The sequence below is a fragment of the Puma concolor genome, chromosome A3, assembly GCF_028749965.1.
Source record: "Puma concolor isolate L17-30 chromosome A3, mPumCon1.1.hap2, whole genome shotgun sequence".
In the NCBI taxonomy this organism is placed as follows: domain Eukaryota; kingdom Metazoa; phylum Chordata; class Mammalia; order Carnivora; family Felidae; genus Puma; species Puma concolor.
The window spans coordinates 45,051,699-45,078,209 of record NC_141669.1 but is presented as its reverse complement, the minus strand read 5'-3'; the positions used below and the strand labels follow the sequence as shown (position 1 = coordinate 45,078,209).

At 38.7% G+C, this 26,511-nt stretch overlaps 1 protein-coding gene across 4 annotated transcripts in view; it reads left to right on the top strand.

The window, feature by feature from the left end:
- CTNNA2 (catenin alpha 2) overlaps positions 1-26,511 on the top strand; it is a 1,114,437-nt gene that overhangs the window by 867,439 nt on the left and 220,487 nt on the right. For all 4 annotated transcript variants that reach the window (XM_025932078.2, XM_025932082.2, XM_086700738.1 and 1 more), the window contains exon 9: positions 5,492-5,644. In XM_025932078.2, coding sequence (XP_025787863.2) covers positions 5,492-5,644 — 153 coding nt within the window. The remainder of the gene's footprint in view (positions 1-5,491; positions 5,645-26,511) is intronic.

Below are 26,511 nucleotides of genomic sequence, written 5' to 3'. Positions count from 1 at the left end.
AGGGAAGGGGAAAATAGGTGTTGGGTACTGAGGAGGGCACTTGTTGGGATGAGCACTGGGTGTCGCATGTAAGTGATGAATCATGGGAATCTACTCCCAAAGCCAAGAGCACACTGTATATACTGTATGTTAGTTAACCTGACAATAAACTATATTAAAAAAAAAAAAAAAAAGAACAGCGCATAACACATAGCAAGCATGAAACAAGTATAAGCCATTGTTGCTGATGGCTCTTGATGCCAAAATATAATTTTAGTTGTGAAAAAAAAAATAAACTTCAAACTATGCAAAGGCTCCAACACAATAGAATTGCGTTGTTAATCATGTAACAATACTGGGCCAGTGGCAGGACACTGGGAAGCTCTCCTCCATGCATTCAGGAGGTCAAATTGATTGTTGAGTGGGGGAGGGAGTGTCCATCATCTTAATTATGGCTTCCCAGATCGCCTTGGGTGTCACATCTGGATTCCACCCAGATAGAAATGGAGAATAATATGATGGAGTATACACGAGAAATATGTTTCTTTTTTTTAAAGTTTTTATTATAAAATAAAACACAAATATATAAATCCACACACTATGAATATATAGTTTATTAAATTACTATTATGTAACTCCCCTTATAACCCCCCTTATGTAACTTCAAAAAGTAGAATTTTGCGAGTCTCTTTAAAACTCCTTTCTATGCTTTCTTTCTCCCTCCAAAAGTAAGCATTATCTTGACTTTTAAAGTATTCACTTCCTTATGTGTCTTTGTGGTTTAATCACCCTAATGCGCATCATCAAATGATATAGTTTAGTTTTGCCCACATTTTAGGATATGTCTATTTAGTCTCTTAATCTATAGCATCCCCTTTCATCCCTTTCTTTCGGTTATAAGCCATCTGTTGAAGAACCCGGATGGCTTGCACTGTAAGTTGTCCACAGTTTGCATTTTGCTGGTTAGATGCATGTGGTATTGGATACCTGGGTGGCTCAGTCAGTTAAGCAACTGACTTTGGCTCAGGTCATGATCTCACGGTTCATGGGTTCGAGCTCCGAGTCGGGCTCTGTGCTGACAGCTCAGAGCCTGGAGCCTGCTTCAGATTCTGTCTCCCTCTCTCTCTGTTCCTCCCCTGCTCGTTCTCTGTCTTGCTCTGTCTCTCAAAAATAAATAAACATTCAAAAAAAATTTTTAGATGCACGTGGTGCAGTTCCTTATGTCATTCTGTATTTTCTGCAAATCACTCGGGAATCCAGAGCCTCCACCCACTTCAGGTTTGATCCCTTTGGCAACACTGTAGCTGGGAATGTGCCATTTTACCAGAAGGTACATAGTGTCTGGTTGTCTTTGTGTGTGTGTGTGTGTGTGTGTGTGTGTGTGTGTGTGTGTGTGTGTGATGTTTTCCACCACTGATGTTCATTGCCTAGATTTCTTAATTCATTAAAGGTTGCAGAATGGTGGTATCCTATCATTTTGTTTTCATTTAAGTTGAGTAAGTTTATAAAGTTTCTTCATAAGGAATTTCAGTTCATACAGGAAAGGCAAGATGTAGTCTTGATTCTTTCAAGAGAAATGAGTTGGTTCCTTGACAGCCTCTAAAGGTAACCAGCTAATTGTTTTGTTTTGTTTTGTTGTCATTATAAACTCATGTATTTAAATATATTTGATGAGTTTCAATCCACTGGAATTTTAATCTTTTGTGAAGTTCAAAATGTGTAATCTTTGGCCAAGTGAGGGGCTCCTGAGTTATTTTAACATGACCCTAGTAGTCTTTGATAACTCTTTGCATAATAAGATATTTCAGGACTTTTGGTGTATTTCAGCTTCAAAGTTCTAGCCATTTCCGCAAGAAGCCCTGATTTGTTTTAGTGGAAAATTGTATTTCACAGTGTTCATTGCCATTGGGCTGCCATTGTTTTTAAGCCTTTTCATTGGACAGAACTGGGAAATTGTGTGTGTGTGTGCGTGTGTGTTTTAAAATCTTGTGTTCATATTGATATTTCTTCTTCAGATCTAGGAATATAGGGTTTTTCCCAAACTTCTTCTATATTTCACCTTCTCTCTTCCACACCATTACTCCTCATTAACAAGAGCATAGGAGATAAGAGATAACTTCTCATGACTAATCGTTTGCTTTCTTCTGCCTTTAAACACCATAGTATTAGAACACTAATAGTAATACTACCACCATAATTAAAATTACGTAAAACAGATAAAATATTTTTGTACATCTTCTTCCCTTTTTCTTCTTGTTTACAATGTTGTACTGTATCTTCATTGCCAGAGCCATGTATCTGCTTCATACGATAATCTCCCTCATTTAAACATCATATATTCTTAGTTCTGCAAACAAGTATATATCTAATGCTCACTGTCAGTTTCATGCTGATGTTTTCTGAGTTATTTTGGTTGTTAAAGATCTTTCTCTAACAGATTCTCTGACAGAGTCTCATGAGAACAATATTTTCTGTGTTCTTGCTCATTGATCAAATTTTGTCTGTGCCTTCTATTCTTCAAAGTCAGTTTTGCTGGCTGTAAAATTCTTCACTCACATTTTCTTTCCTTGAGTATCTTAAATTATAGTACTTCATTTTCTTCAGGCATAAACCTTTGCTATTGAAAAGTCTGATGATCATTTGATTTTCTTTCCTGTATGAGCCATTTGTTCTATTTGTCTAAATACACAAGGATTTCTTCCCCTGTTTTTATTTAGAATCCAGTTTTTTTGCCTGACAATTTGCATTAGTCTTCCTAGGTACTGATATATCCTTTCAGAATGTAATTTATATGTATATGAAAGTGTTCATGAATTATGATTTTTAGCATTTGTTTTCTGTTTTGCTTTTCTTCTTCAGGGACATCTGGTAGCCAAATACTGATTTTTTTTTTTTTTTTTTTTTTTTTGTCTATCTTCAGTATTTGTCACTTTTCCTTAAATCTTTTAAAATATTTTTCTAAGAATTTCTTTTGGATTTTAATTTTTTCCTTCTTTTCTCTTTCCATTTCTCTTAAGGCATTCGCTATTGTATTTATTCATTCTTGTTTAGTCTTCTTTTTTTAAAAGAAAGATTTTTCTTTAATTTACAATTCTTAAGTTTCATGACCTCATTGTATATATTTTTTTCTTTTTGTAATTCATGTCTTATTTAATATCTTTTATAATTTTTTAGTGTATTTGAATTTATTTGAGATAGTAGTTTACAGTTTTAATCTGTGTTACAAGTATATGTTTCTGGCATGGTTTCACTGTGTATAAGGAATATTACATTCCTTATTCTTATTTTTCTTATAATAACTTTATATGAGTTTTGACCTTGATAATTTTAAGTTGTTCATTTTTATGTGAACTCACTTTCCTTGACGGTTTTGAAAGAGGCCTGATTGACTTAGCTATTCTAGCTTTACAGAGCTCTCACTTCTGTTATTTTTGTCTGATTTAAAAAATATGGTTGCTTGGCTGGTGACATAACCTGGCTCTCTGCTCACCTCCCCCACTTCTTCTGGGCCTTTTTCTTTTACCTCTGTTGTCCCTGTCAAGTTCAATTTGATTATACTTCCAATAGTTTCTCCTTCATGTGGGACTCTGTCCTGGAAGAGAGGCTTGGAAGATCAATTTTAAGTGCTCACTGCACTCTTCCCTTCAGACCTTCTGGCCATGGGCTCTTCCACTTGCTACCTTATAATTATAGGCATATTATTTCATATTTCTCAGTCCCATTTTCTTCATTTGAAAAAAAAACTTATATAAGAAACATCCCTATCTCATGGTGTTGGTTGGGGGATTAAATGATGTAATATCTTGGGGTGCCTGGGTGGCTCAGTTGGTTAAGCATCCAACTTCAGCTCGGGTCATGATCTTGCATTTGGTGAGTTCGAGCCCCACGTCAGTCTCGGAGCTGTCAGCATAGAAGCCTGGAGCCTGCTTCAGATTTTGTGACTCCCTTCCTCTCTGCCCTTCCACCGCTCATGCTCTTTCTATCTCTCTCTTTCCCTCAAAAAAATGCATAAACATTAAAAAAATTTTAAATGATGTAGTATGTAAAGATCTTACTTGAGTATCGGCCACATTGTATGTATCCAGAATATATGAGCTCACCCATAACCAACATTATTCCTGAGCTGTAGTTTAACACATGCTGCCAAATAAGTAACTAATTAATATTAACTTTGCATAGACTTTATGTATTTTATATGGTGAAATACCAAGCCCAATTCAGAGGTAAACCAAACTAAGTTAGATTGCACACATACATACCTTACAGTAGTTCGTGCAAAAAAGGAATGGAAATTTGTAATTTGTTCAAAGTTCTCCTTCTTCTGACCAATAATAGATATGCATGTGTATGGGGCGCCTGGGTGGCGCAGTCGGTTAAGCGTCCGACTTCAGCCAGGTCACGATCTCGCGGTCCGTGAGTTCAAGCCCCGCGTCGGGCTCTGGGCTGATGGCTCAGAGCCTGGAGCCTGTTTCCGATTCTGTGTCTCCCTCTCTCTCTCTGCCCGTCCCCCATTCATGCTCTGTCTCTCTCTGTCTCAAAAATAAATAAACGTTGAAAAAAAAAATTTAGATATGCATGTGTCACCCTACTAAAAGATTTGCCTGAATACTCCTCAATAGGTACATTTGTTTGGAAAACATCCACATTGTTTACCATCTTCACTTGCATTTATTTGGGTTTTTTCTCTCTGTACACATCCTGAAAATCATGAACAAAGCAGCACTGAGGTAGTTATTCAGGTACAGTTTCTCTTTCTTTCTTTCTTTTTTTTTTTTCATGCAGCTGCCCTGCTTCCCATTTTAACAATGTGGAAATGATATGTAATTATGCATTGTTACATATTCGGATATGTTTATTTTTACTTACCTTAAAGAATAATTCTAAGTACTTCTTTCTGGAGCACAGCAACTATCTCATCATAGTACTTGGGCAGAAACATTTTTGAGATTATGAGAGGTTTCATGTTTCCACTCTATCAAAGTCAAATAATGTATGTAGAAAGGACAGGTTACTGCAAAATGGTAAGATTTTAAGGGTAGCTTCAAGGCCCAACCCTTATCTAAAACTCTCCCCATTTGCTGGTTGATGCCTACATTTCTCTGTTTTTAATGAGCCTTGAACTAAGTTCTGAGTCCTTGAGCTATATCATGATTCAAAACTTCCTGAAGGGAGACATTTGGGCCAATGAAAGAGGAAAAAAGACTTTCTTTAGGAGAGGGCCTATAATATATTAAGCTAAAGGCCACATATGTAACTTTCAAATTAACATTTAATATAGTTAATTCAGAACAGTGTATCAATCATCTCTGTTTTCTTTTGATACGATAAGCACTGGGAAAATTAAAAACAGTTGAAACATTATTTCCATGGCTAATGAGAACTGGGCAGAGTTTAGAAAAATTTTTTATTCTCAGGCAGTAATTTAATCCATATTGCTAAGTGAGTAATAGACTCATAAATACCATTCTTCTATTCCTTAATTGTGTGTGTTTTGTTTTTGTTTTTACTGCAGCTTCGGAAAGCAGTGATGGATCACATATCTGATTCTTTTTTGGAAACCAATGTCCCTTTGCTAGTTCTCATTGAGGCTGCGAAGAGTGGGAACGAAAAGGAAGTGAAGGAATATGCCCAAGTTTTCCGTGAGCATGCCAACAAGCTGGTGGAGGTAAGTCAGGAGAGGCCTGAAGAGTAGAACTTATTGATGGGTTTAGTCTCTACACACGCCCTTTCGAATTTCAGTAGACAGCCCTTCTACGGTTTTCTGGTTTTCCTGGAGAAATAAAGTCCTGGATGCTGCCTTTTTTTTTTTTTTTTAACCTTCTCCTGATTCCATCTGCTAACCAGAAGCAGGTTATCAGTATTCTTTCCTTTCTCTATATCACAATTCTAAACATGTTCTGGAACGCATCTGCTAATTTTCCTGAACAATCGGTAGAAGCTGAGGCAGGAGAGGTAGAAGGGATGCTCCAAAGTGCCGAATGCTAGCTTTGATTTGAGAGAATAGAATTAAAATTGCCGAATGGAGGTTTAAATGCTTCCCTTTTTTTCCTCCTTATCCCTCTCTCCACTCCATGCCCCTCAGCCTAGATTAGCTGGCCACATTATATGCTAGTGAAAAAAGCATCTCACTTTCCCCAAAGAGATATTGGGATTCCTGATGAAAGATCTTGGGACAGTTGGAGGAGTGTAATTTCAGAGTCGTAAGTATATTCTATGTGTTAGAGAAATCTGTGGAGGTTGTTTTATAAATGCAGAATTGTGCTATGTAATATTGGAAAAATATTATTCAAGGCCAACAAAATGAAAGTAAACTGATAACCAGGCTGCTTGTATCTAGGAGCTGAAAACCAACAGCTTGGCAAAGGTTGGATTTAGTGATGTGGACTGACTAGAAACTTAGAGATGTTAAATAGAAAGTGTGTGTGCTTGAAGAAAAGAGTCTAGGAGGGGTGAAGATCCTGGCAAAGTTAGGGAATAGTTATCAGGGCCGGTCTGTAAGCACTTGAAAACAACAACAACAAAACTCTGGTATATCCCCACTTTAATTCACCATGACAACAGTCATCAAGTTGAGTGTGCAAAACCCTGGGCCAGAGTATTGGAACACTTGAACCCTTGAACTTCCCTCCATAATCCCAGTGTCTTGAGGCAACACCAGCCTGGAACTAAAATTAGACCTACTTATGATATCAAGGCAGTCTCTCTAGCTCTGTCTCCACTTGCAAATCAAGAACTCCATCACCCCTCACATTCCACCTACATGTTGCAGGAGTTCACTTAGCCATTGAGGAAGCCAGAGTCTTCTCAAGGTTGACCTTCCTTGTTTTGAGAAAGAGAAGGTAAAAAAAGAGCAGGGTAGAGTGGGAAGGGGAGGAGGAAGAAGAAAAGAAATAATGCCGAATGAATGCTACAAAAGTTTTAAATATTCATATGTAATAAAATAGTAGTATTAACATAGAGATAGACCATCACATTAATGTAACTTCATTGTTTACAAGATAATTGCAAAACTTATAGAAAGCATTAATTAATGATGTGTTGTAGACATTGTGGACAGAAAGAAGGGACATGAGTTCAAAGTTGTGTGATAAACATATCCTATTTCCATTCTTGTCTGTGTCATTCCGTAATCCTGTATGTAGCCTCATTTGAGATAACACTTGAGCTTCAAACTTGATGCCCTGTGTAAATGTGAGCCCAAGTAGCCCTCATGTCTACTCATTCTCCCTTCTCCTATGATAGACCCTGGACCCAGTCACCATTTCCCCTCATCCCATCTGTAGGATTCACTGTAGACGTGACCAGCCACTGTGAGTGATCCCTGACCCTCAACTTGTGGCAGAAGCAGAAGGTCAGTCAGAACTCCATGGTTCAGAAAATCATTGTTTTGCTTCCCTCAGTTATTCCCTTTATTGCCCCTGAGTGGTCACTGCAGGCAGCAGCACTGTGGAATGTCTCCATGCCCAAATAATATAGGAACTAGGGTGGGACTGGCCCGATTGGAGAGGAACTAGAATAAAAAAAAACATTTCTGTAGGTTATGTCCTGCAAACAAGTGCTATATTGCTGATGTATACATGTAAAAAAAAAAAAAAAAAAGCTGGATCACTGGGCTGAAAGTCACTAGTTTTCTAATTTTGAAAGTACTTATTGTGCATCTGGGTTGCTTAGTCAGTTAAGTGTCTGACTTCAGCTCAGGTCATGATCTCATCATGGTTTATGGTTTTGAGCCCTGCATCGGGCTCTGCACCGACAACCCAGAGCCTGCTTCATATTCTCTGTCTCCTCTCTCTGCCCCTTACCTGATCATGTTTTGTTTTGTTGTTTTTTTTCCTCTCTGTCTCTCTAAAATGAATAAATAAATACACATGAAAAGAAAAGAAAAAAAAGTACTTGAATAGAAATGGGCATCTTTTTAGACCTTAGTTTTTGTGTCTGTAATATGGGAAATTGGGTTAATATGTTGATTTTATACCCATTGACTTTGATAACCCACCTACTAATTCCAGAAGTTTGACTGTTTCCTTTTGGATTTTCTTTATATCAATCATGCTGTCTGTAAATTATGACAGTTATATTTCTTCTTTTCCAATCCTTATACCTTGTTTTTTTCCTCTCATTGTTGTACTAGTGGGGACCTTCAATATGATATTGTGGTGATAGACTTTTTTTGTTTCTTCTAGATCTCCATGAGAAAATTTTAATGTGTTATTACTAATTGTATTGTTTCTTCTAGATTTCTTGTAGATAATGTTATCAGATTAATTTAGTTCCCTTTTATTGCTCATTCACTAAGAATATAGAATTGTATTAAGCAAGTTTTCTGCACATTTTGAGACAATTAAATGTTTGTTTTTTTTTGTCTCTGTTAATATCCTTCAGAAGTGTTGGTATCTAAATTATGCTTTTCCTCAAAAAAAGAGTAAAAAAAAAAAAAAGAAGAGAAAACCTGCCATTACTTAGTTTTTTAAATGTTTGGAGGAATTCACCGATACAGCAACCTGAGCCTGGGTATTTATTTGAGGAAAGGTTTACACATTGCAGATTCAATTATTTTTAATAAACGTAAGACCATTAAAATTTTCTATTTCTTTTTGTGTCAGCTTTCATAAATTGTATTCTAGGAATTTGTTATTTTTATTTAATTTTCAAGTTATTTGGCATAAAATTATATATAATATTCTCCTTTTAAAACTAATCTGTGTCAGGATGCCTGGGTGGCTCACTGGGTTAAGCATCCAATTTCACCTCAGGTCATGATCTCATCATTTATGAGTTAAAGCCCTGTGTCAGGCTCTGTGCTGACAGCTCAGAGCTTGGAGCCTGCTTTGGATTCTGTGTCTCCATCTCTCTCTGACCCTCCCCTGCTCATGCTCTGTCTGTCTCTCTCTCTCTCTCAAAAATATATATAAACATTAAAAGTAAAAATGAATCTGTATCTGCATTATTATTTAAGTTCTTTTACTCTTTATAGTGGTAATTGGTGCCTTCTCTCTTTTTTTCTCAGTTCTGCAAGAGGTTTATAAATTTAATATTATTTTTTATAACATAGCTTTAAGGTTTGTAGATTTTCTTTGTTTTCTATTTTATTTATGCTGTTATTTTTATAGTTTTTATGCTTTCTTCTGGTATGACTTACTGTTTTTCTAACTTTCCAAAATCAACAATCACATTATTGATTTTTAGCCTTTTTTATTTTAGTAATATATGCATTTAAGGCTTAATTTTTCCCTAAGCTATGCTTTTATCTAATTATTTTCTACTGACCTAATTTTTAGCTCACTCATCCTGCTTCCATTTGTGTCCAGTGTTCTTGAAACTGATTTATTAAGTTCAATTGTTTTAAAATTTATAGCCAATTCTTGTTTTGTTTAATTGATTCTGGTTTTCTAGTAAAATTCATTACTTGATCTCTTTTAAAAAAATGTTAATCATAGTTATTTTTAAAGTCCAAATCAAAGAACTCCAACATTTAGGTCAATTTCTTTTGTGTTTTATAGTTGCCCCACAGAGGGCAACTCTTCCTCACCCACACAGAAAAAGTGGCTTGCATTTAGAGACTGATGATGCAGCACACCAACAGATGGGGTGAGCGGGTTCATTAGACATAAAAAAGGACTTTTGAGGAAGAGCAGAGCAGGCCCACAAGCTAGTCCTGAGTAGCTTCAGCAAAAACAAGAAAAAGTGGTTTTGGGTTTTATTTTGTTAGAGGGGTGGACTGGGGTCGAGACCTCCATGTGTGACCTGGGCTTTGAATGGTTCAAACTTCCCTGTTGGCATCGAAAAAAAGGTGGGCTTTCGTACGAGGTTGCCCAGTTGTGGGGCAAGATGGAAAGGGGGGAGTGGAGCTTAAGAGCTGTCAGCAGTCAAACATTCAAAATGGAGTAAGATCCTGAATTATGATTCACCCCTAATGTTTGATGACTGGAATGTGCAATGTTTCATTTAATTGAATTTGAATTTGTTTAAGCTGTTATGGAGCTCTATGAGGCTTCCAAAATGGAGGCAGACTTTTTTTTTATAGCATCTGTTTTTATTATTTGATTTTTATCTTGATTATGGCCTTTTAAAAAACAAGTTAGGTAATTTTTTATTGAATGGCAAACATTTGTATGAAAAAATATAAAGGATCTGTGTTTTAGTGTTTTGGGCTGCTAGAAGAAAACACCATAGACTGGGTGGTTTATATACAACAGAAATTTATTTCTCACAGCTCTGGAGGCTGTGAGTCTCAGGTCCCAAGGGCAAGGCAGGAGAATGGATGCATTCTGGTGAAGGTCCTCTTCCTGGGTCATAGCAGGTGCCTTCTCACTGTGTCCTTACATAGTGGAAGATGTAAGGGATCTCTCAGGAGTCTTTTGTAAGAACATTAATCCCATTCATGAGGGCACCATCCTCCTGACCTTAGAGACTCTCAAGCCTCCACTTCCAATATGATCATATTGGGCATTAGGATTTCAACACATGAATTTTGGCAGACAGATAACCAACATTCCGACTCTGTAGTTAGGCTACTGCTTTCTCTTTCCAGAAAGTATTCACTGTACCCTAAAGGGCAGCAGATGTTGTGATGAGCACCGGGCATTGTATGGAAGTGTTGAGTAACTAAATTTTACACCTGAAACTAATATTACACTGTATGTTAACTGGAATTAAATAAAAGCTAGAAGCTAAAAACTAAAAAAAAAAAAAAAAAAAAAAAAAAAGCAGCAGAGAGATAGACCATTTCAATCCAAAGACTGACATGATCTGAGCCTAGTTTAGCCTTTTTTAGGTGTAAGCTACCTTTCTTTTACCCCCATACTATGGAATGGGGCTGCCAGCCGAGGACCAGATGTGTTACTAAGTATCTCAACTTATTTCTGAAGCAATTTCTCCAGTTTCTGTTTTCCTGTCATGATATGGTTGAAAACATGGTTCTGCTTTTTGAATGCTTTTAATGTGTAATGTAACGGAGAAATATCTTAACAGGATAAAAACAAACAGACAAACAAACAAAAAACCTGTGACCAGGTGCCAGTCTTTGAACCTCCCTTCTCTCTGAGACCTTTGCTTTCTTGGATGTCCTGGATTCCAGTGTTCGCCTCTCCAGATCTATGAGATTGTTGGAAACTCTGAATAATTATCTTCTCAGCAACAACCTTTTATGTGGTGTCTCGGTTTCTTTTTCAACACAGAATTAGCAAATGTTTGGGAAGAAAAGTGAAATGCACAAAGTTAGAGACCCTCAATGAACATGTCTTCTTGAGCAAGTGTGGTTTGTGACTCCCTTGGCAGTTGTGTCATGCTTTCAAGGAAATTATTTTTATGCTGTATTTCTAGTTCTCAGCAGGAGGGTGAGTCTTTCTTTTTTTTTAATGTTTCTTTATTTTTGAGTGCCCGCGCTTGCGCACGAGAGAGCGCAAATGTGCTTGCAGGGGAGGGGCAAAGGGGCAGAGAATCCAAAGCTGGCTCTGTGCTGATAGCAGTGATCCTGATGTGGGGCTCAAAGCCAGGAATTGTGAGATCACGACTTGAGCCAAAGCCAGAAGCTTAACTGACTGAGCATCGCAGGAACCCCAGAGAGTGGGTTTCTTATTGGCTACTCCTTTATGGCTGGAGTTAGAAATCCCCGAGAGAGCTGGTTTAGGTAAGTTTGCAGGGGCTTTTCTTTGTTTCATTAATATTTTTAGTCAGATATCTCTTTTTTCAGTGGAAATATTGAGCTTCCATACCTGAAAGAAATACATTAATTGATAACAACAGTTCTGATTGGATTGAAATAACCATCCCAGTGCTTCGTCCATTTCCTGTAGTTCCTTCGCTTAGCGCGCCCTTCTGCCAAACACCACCTCACAATCCTTCCAGGGCACATTTGATCCCTATTTAAGAACTTCTGATGGAGCTCTGAGTTGCCATTAATATAAATTACATAAGCATTATATTTCAGATAATTTTGAATGAAGAATGATTACATAAAATAATCATTGAATCAATGGTGATAGTTTTAGCTCTTCAACATTTTTTTAGTTATTGAATTTCATTATAGTATATCCACTTTTCCATCAATTTGTATGATTTTTTTCTCATATTTCTGTGCCACATTCTCCCAGTTTGGTATTTGCTGTTCACAGAGATCAGCGTGATGAAGTCAATGGAAGGTGTCACGACCTATAACACTATGTTGTGGTCCTTAGAACATCTGTAACAAGGGCAGTTTTAGTGCAAATAAAATATTAGCAAAATATGAATCAGAAAAAAATAATTTGGCCTTTCATAATTACCTTAACAAGTGAAATTTTATGGTTTTCTTCCCCACAGTGTAACATTTAATGAAGACAAGGTGAATTTACACCAGGGTTTGTTGATTAAGAGAATTTAACAGGCCAGCTATGATGCTTTGGGATCTATAATATCAGCCATTATAGGACATATCACGAGTAGAAATGAATTATTTTCAATGTAGCCGTTTTGCCTCATCTCCAGAATCCAGCTAACTCATCCCCTCTGAAGGTTGGCTGAGGGCTTCAAGGTAAAGGTGACTCTGAGGGTGTGCTGAGCTGATCAGAGGACCCCTGTTGTAGCTCCTTTCCAAGGCTTGTCGAGAATGGAATGCAAAGTATGCCAACTTAGTACCAAAGTGATGCAGTCTGGGTAAGGGCAGAGTGGATGTAAAATGTGGGCAAAATAAGCATTGTTACAAAGAAAATACAAGCTAATCTGGAAAATGAGATGCAGAATCAATACAGCTGTTTTCAGAGCCTCCAGACTGGTTTTATCCCTTCCATTGCTTTCTGACTCAGAGTTGAGGTGCTTCTCCTCTTTCTCCCCCTACATTTCTACCATGAGCAACAAAAGGGTTTGTATATAAGCTTAAATGTGCCCTTGTCTGTCAGACTGCAGTGTCCTCCCAACAGTCATCTCTCATATGCCTGGTCCTCCTTGAGACCCTTCTGCACATGGCAGAACTTCTAAAAATGCAAGTTGATCATTCAGTGTTCCTGCCTGAGGCCATTCAGAGACTTCCTATTGTTCTTAGGTGAAAAACCAACATAATAAAGACCTATGCAGGGCTTGCATGATCTGGCCCCTTCTTCAGTCTCTAACTAGCCTTCTTGCCCTCTCCCACTTCCCACAAGGTATCAACCTCACACAGACCGTCTTCCACTTGTGGGATGTGCCGTGCTCCCTCCACACCAGGCTTGTGCTTAGGTTGTCTCTTTCCCAGCAGACTCCCCATTCTACTTTTTCCTCTTATTTCTAATCATTGTTCAGCTTTCAGCTCAAACATCATGTCCCTGAGTGGGATCAATTCCCTGTGTTTTTTATTCTTAGGGAACACTATTTACTTTTGATTTGCACACATCCAGCTCTACTATTGTATGCTATTTCGCCTGCCAGATAAGCAGTTCCTTTAGAAAGGGGCCATGTCTAATTGATTCCTAACTAAATCGCAGCATGTGGCTGAGTAGTTAGCATATAGCAGGTATTCAATAAATAGATGTTGCCTAAAGAGTGAATAAAATAATGAATGCAGCCAGGGATACTGCCAACTTTTTGGCTCCTGGGATAATATATTTTAATAGCATGGCTGCAGGGGCTGAAGGTCCCTAAACAGGTGCCTCTTGGGGTCACTAAAGAGGCATTGTGCTTATTTAATTTCCTAATTACTGCAAAGAAGGAACCTCAAATCTAAGAAGGACTAATGCGGAGAACTCCCATTTCTACTGAGTAGAAAGACATCGCTGTTTACAGGCTTAAGAGAAGCTGAACAGACTCTGTCATGATGCTCCTGAGGTAGTGCCCCTAACTCTGCTGTCATGTCTCCCCAGCCCACTGCCTCAGGAGCATGTGGTTGTCCTGATCCTTGGTTACCAAGGATGTGGGAGAGGGATGTGGTTCTGACACAGTGAAGCACACAACTGATGCCAGAACAGTGATGAGTTGGACAACGGAATCTCAGTTCTCCGCTTTGTCCTTCTGGTTTACTCCTGAAGGCAGTACCCTATGCAAGGAGCAACTTGAGTCTGTAGCAAGTGGAAGGTTGGAAATGAGGGGCAAGTCCTAATATTCAGAATAACTAATGTGATCATCAGCAAAGCACAGTCTGCCTCTGTTTCAGCCTTGAGTAAATTGCTTTTCTCAATCTTTCCACTTCATTCAGAAAAATTCATTCAACAACAAATGTGCTGAGTGGCTACCATGTGGTGACAGGTGCTGGCAAGATAACCGTGAACAACCCAGATAAACTTCCTGCTCTCACGGGGCATACTTTTGGGGAAGATAGAGAAAAAGTGAGATAAATGTATAAATAAGGTGGAAACTGAGTACTGAAGAGCAAAATAAAGCAGAGCAGAGTGGTAGAGAATGATGATGGAGACAGGCATATGTGAGCAGAAAAGGCTTGTCTCCTCAGATGACTATTAAGCAGGGACCTGAAGGAAGTGGAAGAATATTGTGGGAACAGAAAAGGCAAAGCCCCCCAAGGCAGCAGTGTGCTTGTTGTGTTTGCCTAAGAACAAAGCGACCCGTGTGCCTGCAGGTCAGAGGGAGTGGAAATTATTTCAGAAATGAGATTGAGGGCTGGGTGTAAACACTGTATTTTGCTCAGATATTTAAAACTCTTGAAGGCTTTGAACAAGGCATGCCATGATCTGACTTCCATGCTGAGAATTACTCTGCTGCTATATGGAAAATATATAGTAGAGTGACAGAAGTAGACGGGAGAATAGATAAAAGAATGTTCCAGTAGTCCAGCAAGGGGTTGGCGCTATGACTAGAGGAGAGGCGGTGAAGGTGTGGGCAGAAGTGCTTAGATTTGGGTTATATTTCCAAGGTTGAACCAATGCATTGTGTGTTAGGAGATGAGGCAGACAGGAGTCTGGGATGAGGTTTTGACATGCTGCAGTAGTGAAATCACTTGGAACTCTTAAAAAACATAGCTTACATGCTCAGACTGGCTTGATTAGCTCTGGCTGCAGCTTTGTGATAGGTGCAATCCCGAAAACCCTATGCAAATATCTTGGGTTTAAATAAATACAATAGAGCTTTGTATATTACAGGATCTTGATTCAAACTGTGAACTGAAAAACTCAAGAAAAGCTGCATCAAAAACTACATTGGTGGAAACAGGTCTCCATGCTTTTTTTTTTAATATTTATTTATTTTTGGGGGAGAGTGTAAGCAGGAGAGGGGGACAGAGGATCTGAAGCGGGCTCTGCACTGACAGGCTGACAGCAGCAAGTCCAATGTGGGGCTCAAACTAACGAACTGCAAGATCATGACCTGAGCCAAATTTATTTATCTGTTTATTATTTGAGAAAGAGAATGTATGAACTGGAAGAGGGGTAGAGGGAGAGGGAGAGAGAATCTTAAGTAGGCTCCATACTCACTGCAGAGCCCCACTCAGGCCTGGATCCCACAACTCTGGGATCATGACATGAGCCAAAATCAAGAGTCAGATGCTCAATTGACTGAGCCACCCAGACACCCCCATGTTTTTTTTTTAAAGTACACACCAGACATTCTCATATTTTTCTCAATGCTGCCCTCCTCAATCCAATTAAAATATCAGAACTAGAATTGAATTAGTAGAATGTCTCAAATATTTGAGCCATAACAAGTCTGTAAATCATTATATTTTATAAAGAGCTATTTTGTTCACCTTAAGCACATATTACACGTACAGTATTTATTTCCTATCTTTGAAGAAGTGTATACTCCAATACCACCCCTCCCCAAATTCTGATTCCTAAGCTGCCATATTATATAATTTTTCCTATTACATACAATAAAGCATTCCAAAAAGTTTAAGCATTCACCTTAAGCCCTTAATGATTGTTTAAACATAGAGCTAGGGTTCTTTGTAAGCTTTCATCACCTTATTTAATGCATTTGACAATCAAATGAAGTAGCCATTATATTTTTACTCCATTTTACACGTGAGAAAACTGAAGTTTCAAGAAGTTTAATAACTTTCCCAGTGTCATACAGATAGAGACAGAATCCATGCACCAACCCAGGTATTTCAGACTCCAGAGACCATGCTTTTCACCACTGTGCAACACTGCCCAGGCTCTTGTCCAAGGTATCCATATAGATTAGAGTCCAATCCTTCATGTAAGTATTTAGTACAGGGCCTGGCCCCGAAGTAATTGCTTGAAAATGTTAGCTGCTTCTGTCCAGGTATTAAGTTCCATATCTGCCAAATCATATTTCATGTTTATTTATTTTGAGAGAGAGAGAATGAATATGCAGGGGAGAGGCAGAGAGAGAATCCCAAGTAGGCTCTGCACTGTCTGCATAGAGCCTGATGTGGGGCTCGAACACATGAACTGCGAGACCATGACATGAGATGAAATCAAGAGACAAATGCTTAACTGACTGAGCCACCCGGGTGTCCCTCCGATCACATTTCAGAGAAGAGCCACATTTACCACACACATCCCTGGGGGTAACACATATTACTGCAAATGAATTCCTATACACACTAGTGGAGTAAGTCATTCAAGTTGTTGTTTTTTTTTTTTTTTTAAGTTAATTTACTTAAATATTCGGAAAAAGAGAGAGAGCTCATGTGAGGAAGGGCAGAAAGAGGGAGAGGGAGAGAGAGAATTCCAAGTAGGCCCCCTGCTGTCATCACAGAGCCCAATACAGGGCTTGATCTCACAAAATGTGATATCAGACATGAGCTGAAATCAAGAATCACATGCTTAACCTACTGAGCCCCCCAAGCGCCCCCCAAGTTGCTTTTTGGTGCGGGTATCGATTCTAAGTTGTAATTGAAAACTAGCTTCAGGAATCTTCATTGCCACAGTCTGCATCGTTTATGTCTGCTTAAATTCCTAAATGCCATGGACTTTCAAGGTTGCTTACAAATAGTAAGTTCTAAAGATTTTAAATACTTCATGTCAGAGGGCTTCTACACTGCTTGAGTTAACTACACACATGATGTAAACACTGCCAGGTTACATTTCAATCTTTACAACATAGTCAATATGCAAAGTGCAAGGCCATATCTTGAAGGCAGTTATTTTTCAGGTTAAGAAGGACTGTTAATTTCTACAAAACCTTGGTTTCCTGGCATCTAGATAAAAACTTGTCCCACCATGACCTACCCCCAAAATTCACACAAAGGTGAATTAAGTATCCTTAGAAGAAACATCCAGAAAAGAGAGGTCAGTTAACTTGTTTTACACACCTAAGGAGAAGAGAAAAGATAATCAACATTTATCTTGTTTTCTATGCTAGATATTATTGTACTTTCCATACATTATCTCTCTTAATCCTCTTAACAACTAGGTGCTTTAGTCATCAATATCCTAGTCTGGCAGATTAGGAAACTGAGGCCCAAGGAAACTAAAAGTGGCCCGACCAAAGTCACCGAAACCACCAGCTGATGAGTGAGTGACAAAGACAGAATGTCCTCCCACCATCCCTCTCTCTCCTCTTTCTGTATATATTTATAGCTATAATTCCAGTCATTAGCCTTTTATATTTATTAACAGTTTGTCCTCACCACAATAAAATCGTAACACAGCACTATACTAAATTTATTTTAGTCTACTCTCCAAGGCTGAGAAAGAGTAGTATTATTAAGGATTAGAAAGATTCTGAAGAACCTGGGATCTGGGCTGTAATTGTGGTGATGCCAGTTCAGACTTTGGAGTGTGACATTCAGTGTCATTGCTGCAGATGGGTAGGACATATTTGGTCTTTGGTTATACTAAATAATGAGTTTTACTGTTTCATCACCCACATAGGGAGTGACTGTTCTCTGTATACTTGTGTGTGTTTTCTCCTTAGTTTGTGTTTTCTACAACTGTTTAAAGGTATGGATTCTTTAGTCCAGCAGAGACTTTGCTGTGTAGCATAACCTTACATTATTAAGGTCAGACCCCTTCAATGCAAAAAATGAAAAATTGAGCCCCATTAAAAATGATGTGGTTTGTTTAATACCAAGAAGTTTTTAATTGCCCAGGAAAAGACTCTCTGACACTTATGTGTTCAGTCTTTGTTAGCTCTAAGGGCTTTTTATATCACACTGTCCCCTAGCCAGCCTGGAGCCATAGTTTGAGAGGGATGGCATGTTGGGGCATTGCTCTTTTGAACTAAAAACAGGTTTTCAGATTACCATTACTCCATTAGCTTTAGAAGGTTGTGGAGTGTAACTTCACAGAGCCCTGTGGCCAGCCTGAGGCTCAGCATATATGTACTTTCAACGTTTAACCTAAAAATCAACACTGGGTGCTTTGCATGTGATGACTGGGATTTCTCTGATGGTGTAACGGTCTACCCTACGGCTGTGAGAATGAATAAATCATTGTAATCCTCTGGCCCTCACACTTTGTATCTGGCACCTCAGCATTTAGGTCCTATCCATCTCTGACATTCTATATTCTGAGGACCTTTCCCTTTCTAGGAAAAGGGAAGACCCAAATAATTTTCCTGTTCTAGAATGCATTTGTGATTGGAACTGGAATTTGGGAACTATGAGAAGAACATGTCACTGCACCCTTTTCCTGGTGCCCTCCTGATTCAAACAAACATGGAACTTAAGCTTAGGGTACAGTTGGTGGCTAAGCTGTCTCAGAGCAAAAAGTACCCAAAAATATGGATTCCATCACTACTTATCATCCTCCCATGGCTTTTGTCTCTGAGTGACCCAGTGTCTGAAAGATAGGCTTGAATGCCTGCTGATCAACTTGGTGATTATATAGGCAGGAACCAAAGAGAGAGTATAGGTCAATGCCTGCCACAGAGAGAAATCTACATATTAGCTAAATTATTAATGAGATCATTTTTTGTATGAATTAAAAGCTCCCATTTTTTTTTGTTTTCTGCAGGCTTATTGGTGCCTGTTGGTAAAAGCCAATAGTTGTGAATGGTGCCAAAGAATGGCAGGTAGTATGGCATTCTATAGCACACCCCACTCCAATCTCCAAAAAGTATTCTCTGCCCCTCACAGCCACTCTACCATGTCTGAGTGTGTGGGTATATATTAGACGTATACACATTGACCTAAAGACCAAATACTTTTTCAATCATAAATAAAATATAATATGAATATCTTTTGGGAAAAGAGATGTTTTAATTGATCTTTAATATAAAATCTAAGTAAAAACCGCCTGCAGTACTAATGCATCTTCCAGAAATTTCCGCACTGCCCCTTCCAAACAGATTGGTGCTCTCAGCTGCTTCTATTCAGACATTTTAGAGTTGCCCCAGAGTGTGAATTTCACATACTCCAGGTACCTGAGAATTGAGTCAATATTTTCGTATAATGCCAGTTGCCACCAAAATATAGTACTTACTTAGACTGACAAGTTGCTATTTTCTATGCTAAAACAATAGAAGCCCATGATTTATCTTTCCTAAATTTTTTTTTTGTTTTTGAAGATTGAAAACATAAACACATTTTTTCAAATCTCTAAAATTTCCTGAGCAAATGATTCCCTTTTACCAGGTTTATGTGGAGGGATCCAAGACATCAAGCCCCACCAGCTACCCTCTCCCACCCACACAGTTTTTCTTTTTTTTTTTTTTCCTATTTTGAATTTTCTAAAATGTTGGTTTGTAACTTAATTTCAAAACACAAGATGCTTTGATGGTGAAGCCTGTAATGTATGGACAAAAATGCACTTCAGATTTCCTGTGTAAGGAATGGCGTTGCATATTTCCTGTAAAATGTTATGACAGGTTCCACATAGAAATGGAAGTTTGGAGGTTGTTAATGGCAGCAGGGCAGCAGAATTTCCTATGGATCAGTAGTTTTGCAAACTAAAAATAGGCAGTGATCTGACCTATCCCACTGCAGTACCTGGCCAAGGAGGCTGTTTTGATCCTATAATCAAGTAGCTCAAAAAGTCAAGTCTTTTCAAGTAGGCACCTTCAAGTATCTGTTACATGGAGCTTTAAAAAAAAAAAACAAATTTATAATTTACATTGAAATTGGTATGATTTTCACGTACCCATTCTATAAACATGACTCCAGGAAGGTCTTTGTCCCCATCAGAAGATCTCTAACAGCTTAGCCTTACACCCATCTAAGGAAGAAGCTCAGATGGGCCCTTCCACTCCCCCTTTGGAGGGTGAATTGTCCCTGCCCAGGTAAAATCCAGAGTTGAGAGAGACATAACCAGACTCTCATTTAAGGGGCCATCAGGGGTTAAGGACAGGTCACATTCTTACAGAAGAAACTGGAAATACAGTTAGGAACAGTGGAGAAGGAAGACTGGAGGGTTTACACTGGTGGAAATTAGGGGAGAGGAAGGTCTAATGGGCAGGAAGGCAGGGAATCTGGTTGCCTCCACTAACTGCTCCACCTGAGGCAGCTGTGCTTCATAGGTAGGAAATCTTTTTCTTTGCCCTTGAATTTTGCCTTGAGGACCATTTCCCCCTCTCACTGACTTTATACACTCTGTTTGATGTCTGTTATTTATCCCCATGGTCCGCGTATCACCAGAATCTCTTCAAATAGGCATTAAATATATTTGTAGGCTTTAGTGCCTTGTATTTCTACAAATACTGGTTATATTATTGCCCATTACTCCCCCTGATTTTTTTTGAGGGAGAGTGGGGGAATGAATCAAATATCCAGTGAATTCTCTTTGTTTGATTTTTGCCTGGAATTTTGAGGGTAACAATTACTTTTCTCAAAGTGAAAACAATTCAGCCTTTGTCCCAGCTGCTTCACTCGAGTTTTGGAGGAAGAGCTTTTCCTTAAATACCATCAATAAAGGGCTGCCTCAGAATTCTGAATAGTTTCTCACGGTCAACAAGTGCTAATGACATTTGTGTAAGTGATTTTCTTGCCCTGAAAAGTCCAAGTATAAATCCACATGGAGATCTTCAGCCTGTCTTGGAGAACTTCAATGTGAAGTGACTATTTCCATTATAAGTTTTCCTCCAAGGAGCAAGTCAGTGATACTTTCATTTTCACAAAGTTGCTTGTCATTTCCTAGCCACCAAAACTCAAGTTATTAAGTTATCTTCCATAATAGCTTTCAAAGGACTCAACTCTTTGTTCAAAGAAATGTAGAATTTTGCAGAAACTTAACGCGTTACTAGCTGCTACAGTGGTGTACTTGGGATTGCATATCATTCTGGAATAACATGTGGGTAATCATGATTTTAAAGGAGTCGATATCCTGTGGGTGAAATTTTATACATGGGTAGAGATGATGAAGATCAAAGTGTTTAATGAAGAATATATAATTACAGCAGGGTTTCTCAGCTTCCTCACTACTGACATTTTAGCCTCTTAAATCTTTGTTATGAGAGGCTTTCCTGTACATTGCAGGATGTTTACCAGCATCCCTGGTCTCTGCCTACCAGATACCAGTAGCACCTTGTCACCCAGTTGTGACAACCAAAAATGCTACAGAAATCACCATAGATCCCCTAAGGGATAAAATAGTTCCTAGTTGAGATCACTTCTCTATAATCTTGAAGTAAAATAAATACATATATCATAAATATAAATTGTATACTTTCAGTGCTCCATAATACATTAATTTGCCATACACATTATTTTATCTGAATAGAATGACCAGATAATGGAAGAAATAGGTTGAAGGTGTATTTCTTAATTAAAATTATCACTGGGGGGCGTCTGGGTGGCTCAGTCGGTTAAGTGTCCAACTCGATTTTGGCCCAGGTCATGATCCCACAGTTCGTGAGTTCAAGTCCTGCTTGGGATTCTCTGTCTCTCCCCCTCCCTCTGTCCCTTCCCCACTTGTGTGCATGCTTTCTCTCTCTCTCAAAATAAATAAATAAACTTTAAAAAATTATCTCTGAGATTGTTGTTACTCAAAACTCTCACTGGTTTCTCTCCCTGTAAGTAATTTGGTGAAAACTTGTCCCCAAAAGATTTTTCTATGATCTTTAATGTTTCCTAAAATCTCACCACCTAAAGAGTGTCTTAGTATTAAGGCTAATGTCTTAGCCTGAAACCACTTCCATAAGGGGACACTTAAGTGTTGTTCAAATAGAAATATTCCATTAGGGGAGTGTCCGACTTTGGCTCAGGTCATGATCTCGCGGTTTGTGGGTTCGAGCCCCACTTCCGGCTCTGTGCTGACAGCTCGGAGCCTGGAACCTGCTTCCAATTCTGGGTCTCCTTCTCTCTCTGCCCCTCCCCCACTTGTTCTCTGTCTCTCTCTGTGTATCAAAAATAAATAAATGTAAACTTTTTTTTTTTTTTAAAGAAATACTCCATTAGGATTTACTATGGCAATTGGCTGAAACTGGATAAGTTCAGGTATTTAAAGGGAAGGTAGGTAGATAATAGCATGCAAGGAGAGATGTGTACATAGAAAATGAAAGATGACAAGGACCAGCCTCATTCACATCACCAGTAAGGTTCAGGACCAGTTACTAAATAAGACTGTGGGGCAGATATCACACATGCTCAATAAATGCTTATTATCTGAGAGTTAAAATTTGTGTTGGAATTTCCTAGATAAGCCAGGTCTCAATATACCTTTGTAGTCTTTCTATTACTTTCTTAAAAAGGAAAACTCACACACACACACACACACACACACACACACACACACACAGAGAGAGAGAGAGAGAGAGAGACTTTCATGCAATTAATAGTTTTCCTTAGTGCTCTGACATATCACAGAATTGCTCTCTCTGAGCCTTAACTCCTGCCATTTTCTTAGGCAGGAATGTCTTTCCTGTTTCTACCTAGTGATCTCTTGCTTTATTTTTTAAATGAAATGATGAGAAGAATGCAGGATAATTTTCAAGAAATTAGGGAGAAATATGTACTCTGGATCTAGTACATAAGCCACATCTGAGGAGAACAGTACACAAAAGGGGAAGAATACCATTATCTCTAGGTAATGGTGGTTGACATTGGATAGACACCACACCCGTTCAAGATATGGCCCCTGGACTGACATCTGCCTTACCTGGGAGCTTGTTAGAGTGCAGAATCTCAGTCCCCACCCCTGGCCTCAGTCTGCATTTTTAACAACATTCCTGGGTGAGTCCTATGACCTTCAAGCTTGTACAGCACTGGCATAAGAGATACCATTTTCCAGTGTACCTCTGTGAGATGCACTGGGTTAAAAAAGGATTACAGGATCAAATACATAAGGGAATCTTATCATCCTATAGCCACCTTTTAGAGATTCACAGCGCTCATGGACACAGAGAATGAAATTCCTAAGTTTTAAAATCAGGCTTCAGGGGTTGGAGGTAGTCTTGAATTCCAGATACATTATCATTAAGATTTGGTTATAGAAAACAACCAAAGGGGCTGACATGATGAAAGTAATGTTTTGCTTGGTTACTTTGAATCACCTTTATTATTGTTTAATGCTAAAATATGAATAAACTTTCAGATGTCATGGCTGCCAACTTACTAAAATCTATTCGTCTCCAAAATTACCCTGTCAAAGGCACTCTAGAAGTGCATAATAAGTATTAAATCAATGCTTATTTGCCAAATCTATTTATTTAGTTTGCATTATTTTTTCTGGCATTTATTCCAAATCTATTTGATAAAATGGACAATTTTAAGGTATAGACACTATATTCATTTGCTACTGATGCCGTAATAAAATACCACAAATTGGGTATATGAGAAATTTATTTTCTCACAGTTATGGAGGTTGGAGGTCCATAATGATGGTGCCGGCCGGTTTGGTTTCTCCTGAAGCTTCTCTCCTTGGCCTCCAAATGGCCTGTGTCCTCACATGGTCTTTCCTCTGTGTGTGTGCATCCCTGGTGTTTGCAATCAGATTGAATTAGGGCTCACCCTACCAGTAACTCAATCATTTAACCTAATCGCTTCTTTAAAGGCCCTATCTCTGAATACAGCCACAGTCTGATACACTTGAGGTTAGGCCTTCAACTTATGAACTTGGGGGGCATAATTCATCCTTAAAAGATACCATTTGGCTTTCTTTATGGGGAAAAAAAGGCAGAAGTATTTACTTTTGTATTTATTGTGAACAATTTATGTTTTGATGTTCATCTGTTGTTTAAGCCAACGATAGCATACCTCAGAGGTAAATTTTCTAGTGATCTCAGTTATCACTGATTCTTTTTTACTCTGACAGATATTTTTACACATTTAAAAAAGGTCCCTAAACTTTCCAAGTATGTTGCACAGAGCAAGCCTGACTGCATTAAGAATTTCCTCCAACACTTAAGTCTGATTCAGGCTATTATAATCAGTTATGATACTCTTGGTATTCTTTATACTGTCCATTTCTTTATGTATTGGACCACAGACTTGGGTGAGGTCTTCACTCTGCTTTAATTTATTCACCAATGCCTCTATTTTTTCCTTCTGGGATTCATCACTAACTGCTAATCTATGAAGCCACTCACTGTGTGTTCCCCATCCACCCACCCACCCATCTTCTTACTCATCTGTGTTAAGAACACACTTCTTACTCATCTGTCTTAAGGTACTCAACTTGAAACCCAAAAGATCTCTGAAGGTGTGTTCTAAACAGCTAAAAACCCACACAAGACCCTGATTGAAAGGGCTCGAGAAGGGGTAAAGGGCGGGTATTGCACTGACCACTGCTTCCTATGTTCTGTCTGGGAGTATCAATTCCTGTCCTGAGCAACTGCCATTTTCTGAACCAGCCTGTTGCCGTTGCTGCTTGAGGTATAGGTATTTTCAAAATCCCTTTCTGTTTTTGACAATAAAATATTCACTGAAAATTATACGAGTGAACACAGTAGGGGTGGGAAGTGAGGACAATAATGATATTGAATATATCATGTAATTATGAGCTAGACCTTTCCAAGTCTAAATAATTCCTTGACTACTTTAGGCCCTGCTCCCAGCTGCGTCAACTGCAGCCAGGGTATCTTATTATAACTAGTGATTTGCCTTAGCAACGAAGACAGTCAAAAATTCATCATCAATTTATTTCTCCTTCTACCAATGCATTTTAATGTTAAGGTATTTGCAAAAAAAGGTGGGAATTATGTGAATAAATGAAGCATTGTGTGCAGCTGTGCTTGACAATAACATCTAGTGTTTGTATGGAATTGTAATATTTTCACATTTAATATTTTTATATTTTTCAAAAACACTATCATTAATATGCACCTGACTCTTGGAACAGCCCAGTGAGGAACATAAGGCAAATTGCTTCCCCAAGGGATGCCACACTGCTAGTTGGCAACAGACATGATAATATAGTCAAATTTCTATTTTTTTTTTTAATGTTTATTTATTTTTGAGACAGAGAGAGACAGAGCACAAATGGGGGAGGGTGAGAGAGAGGGAGACACAGAATCTGAAACGGGCTCCAGGCTCTGAGCTGTCAGCACAGAGCCTGACGCGGGGCTTGAACTCATGGACCGCGAGATCATGACCTGAGCCGAAGTCGGCCGCTCAACTGACTGAGCCACCCAGGCACCCCACCATTCCAGTTTTCTAAACCAAACACAACTCACATAGATTATTCTGAATTGGAAAATGGGCTGTCATGTTCCTTTGGTTGGTAGTCCTACTATGGAAAAGGTCCAAGTCAAAGGCCCTCAGTGGTCTTCGGGGTAGCCTCATAGGTGGGTCCAGAGCCTCAATTTGTCTGAGGAGCTGGGATGCAATCCAGATTCCATCTTGACCCCAAGACTCATCATATGCATTAGGAGGCATGGCAACCTCATCTCTTTTTTCCTCTCCGTCTCTCCCACAAACTTCAGGATGAGTCTTCAGATCTTTCACCAGGACATTGCGCCCACAATTGCCACATAACTCCGTCCGGGCACCACAGTAATCTTCATGGTCCTTCAGTTTGAGAACAGAAAGTTCCAAATCACAGTGCTGGCAAAGGGCAAGCACTAATATCAATTCCATTCAGCCAATATTAACTGAGTGCCTACTATGTGCCAGATACTGTTATGAACACATGAGATGTGTCAGTGAACAAAACAGAAATCTCTACCCTTGGGGAATTTAATTCTAATTGTAGAAGACAGACGGTAAATGACAGGAAAAATAAATATGTGACTTATTTAATAATTAGAAGATGGCAAGTGCTATGGGAGGAACAAATAGAGAGCAGTAAGGGATATTGGGGATGTGGGTGACAATTTTAATTTGAGCTGTCAGAAGAGGCTAGGGTGAGAAATTGACATTTGAGCAAAGTCTGGAAAAGGGTGAGTTTTGTGTTTAGTAATGTGTCCACTGTGCCTTCCTTCCATTTGGACATTGGCCATATCATAATTACCAAAACAGCCTGAAAATGTTTTCTTAGAAGACTTAACAACCGTAGAGTGATTAAAAAGATTAGTGGGCATCAGCCCACACTTCTACAACATGGCAATGTGGAGCTAGGGGAAAGCCAGTCATCTCTCACTGAGTTCTGGTAAACAGGAAAGGGAAATGCCTTTTCTTTTCTTTTCTTTCCTTTTTTTCCAGTCCAACTTTATTGAGGAATAATTGACAAATAGAATTGAGATGTTTAAAATGTACAGTGTGATAGATATACATTGTGAAATGATTAAGGTAACGAACACATCCATCACCTCACATAGTTAACTATTTTTTGTGTGTGTGGTGAGAACACT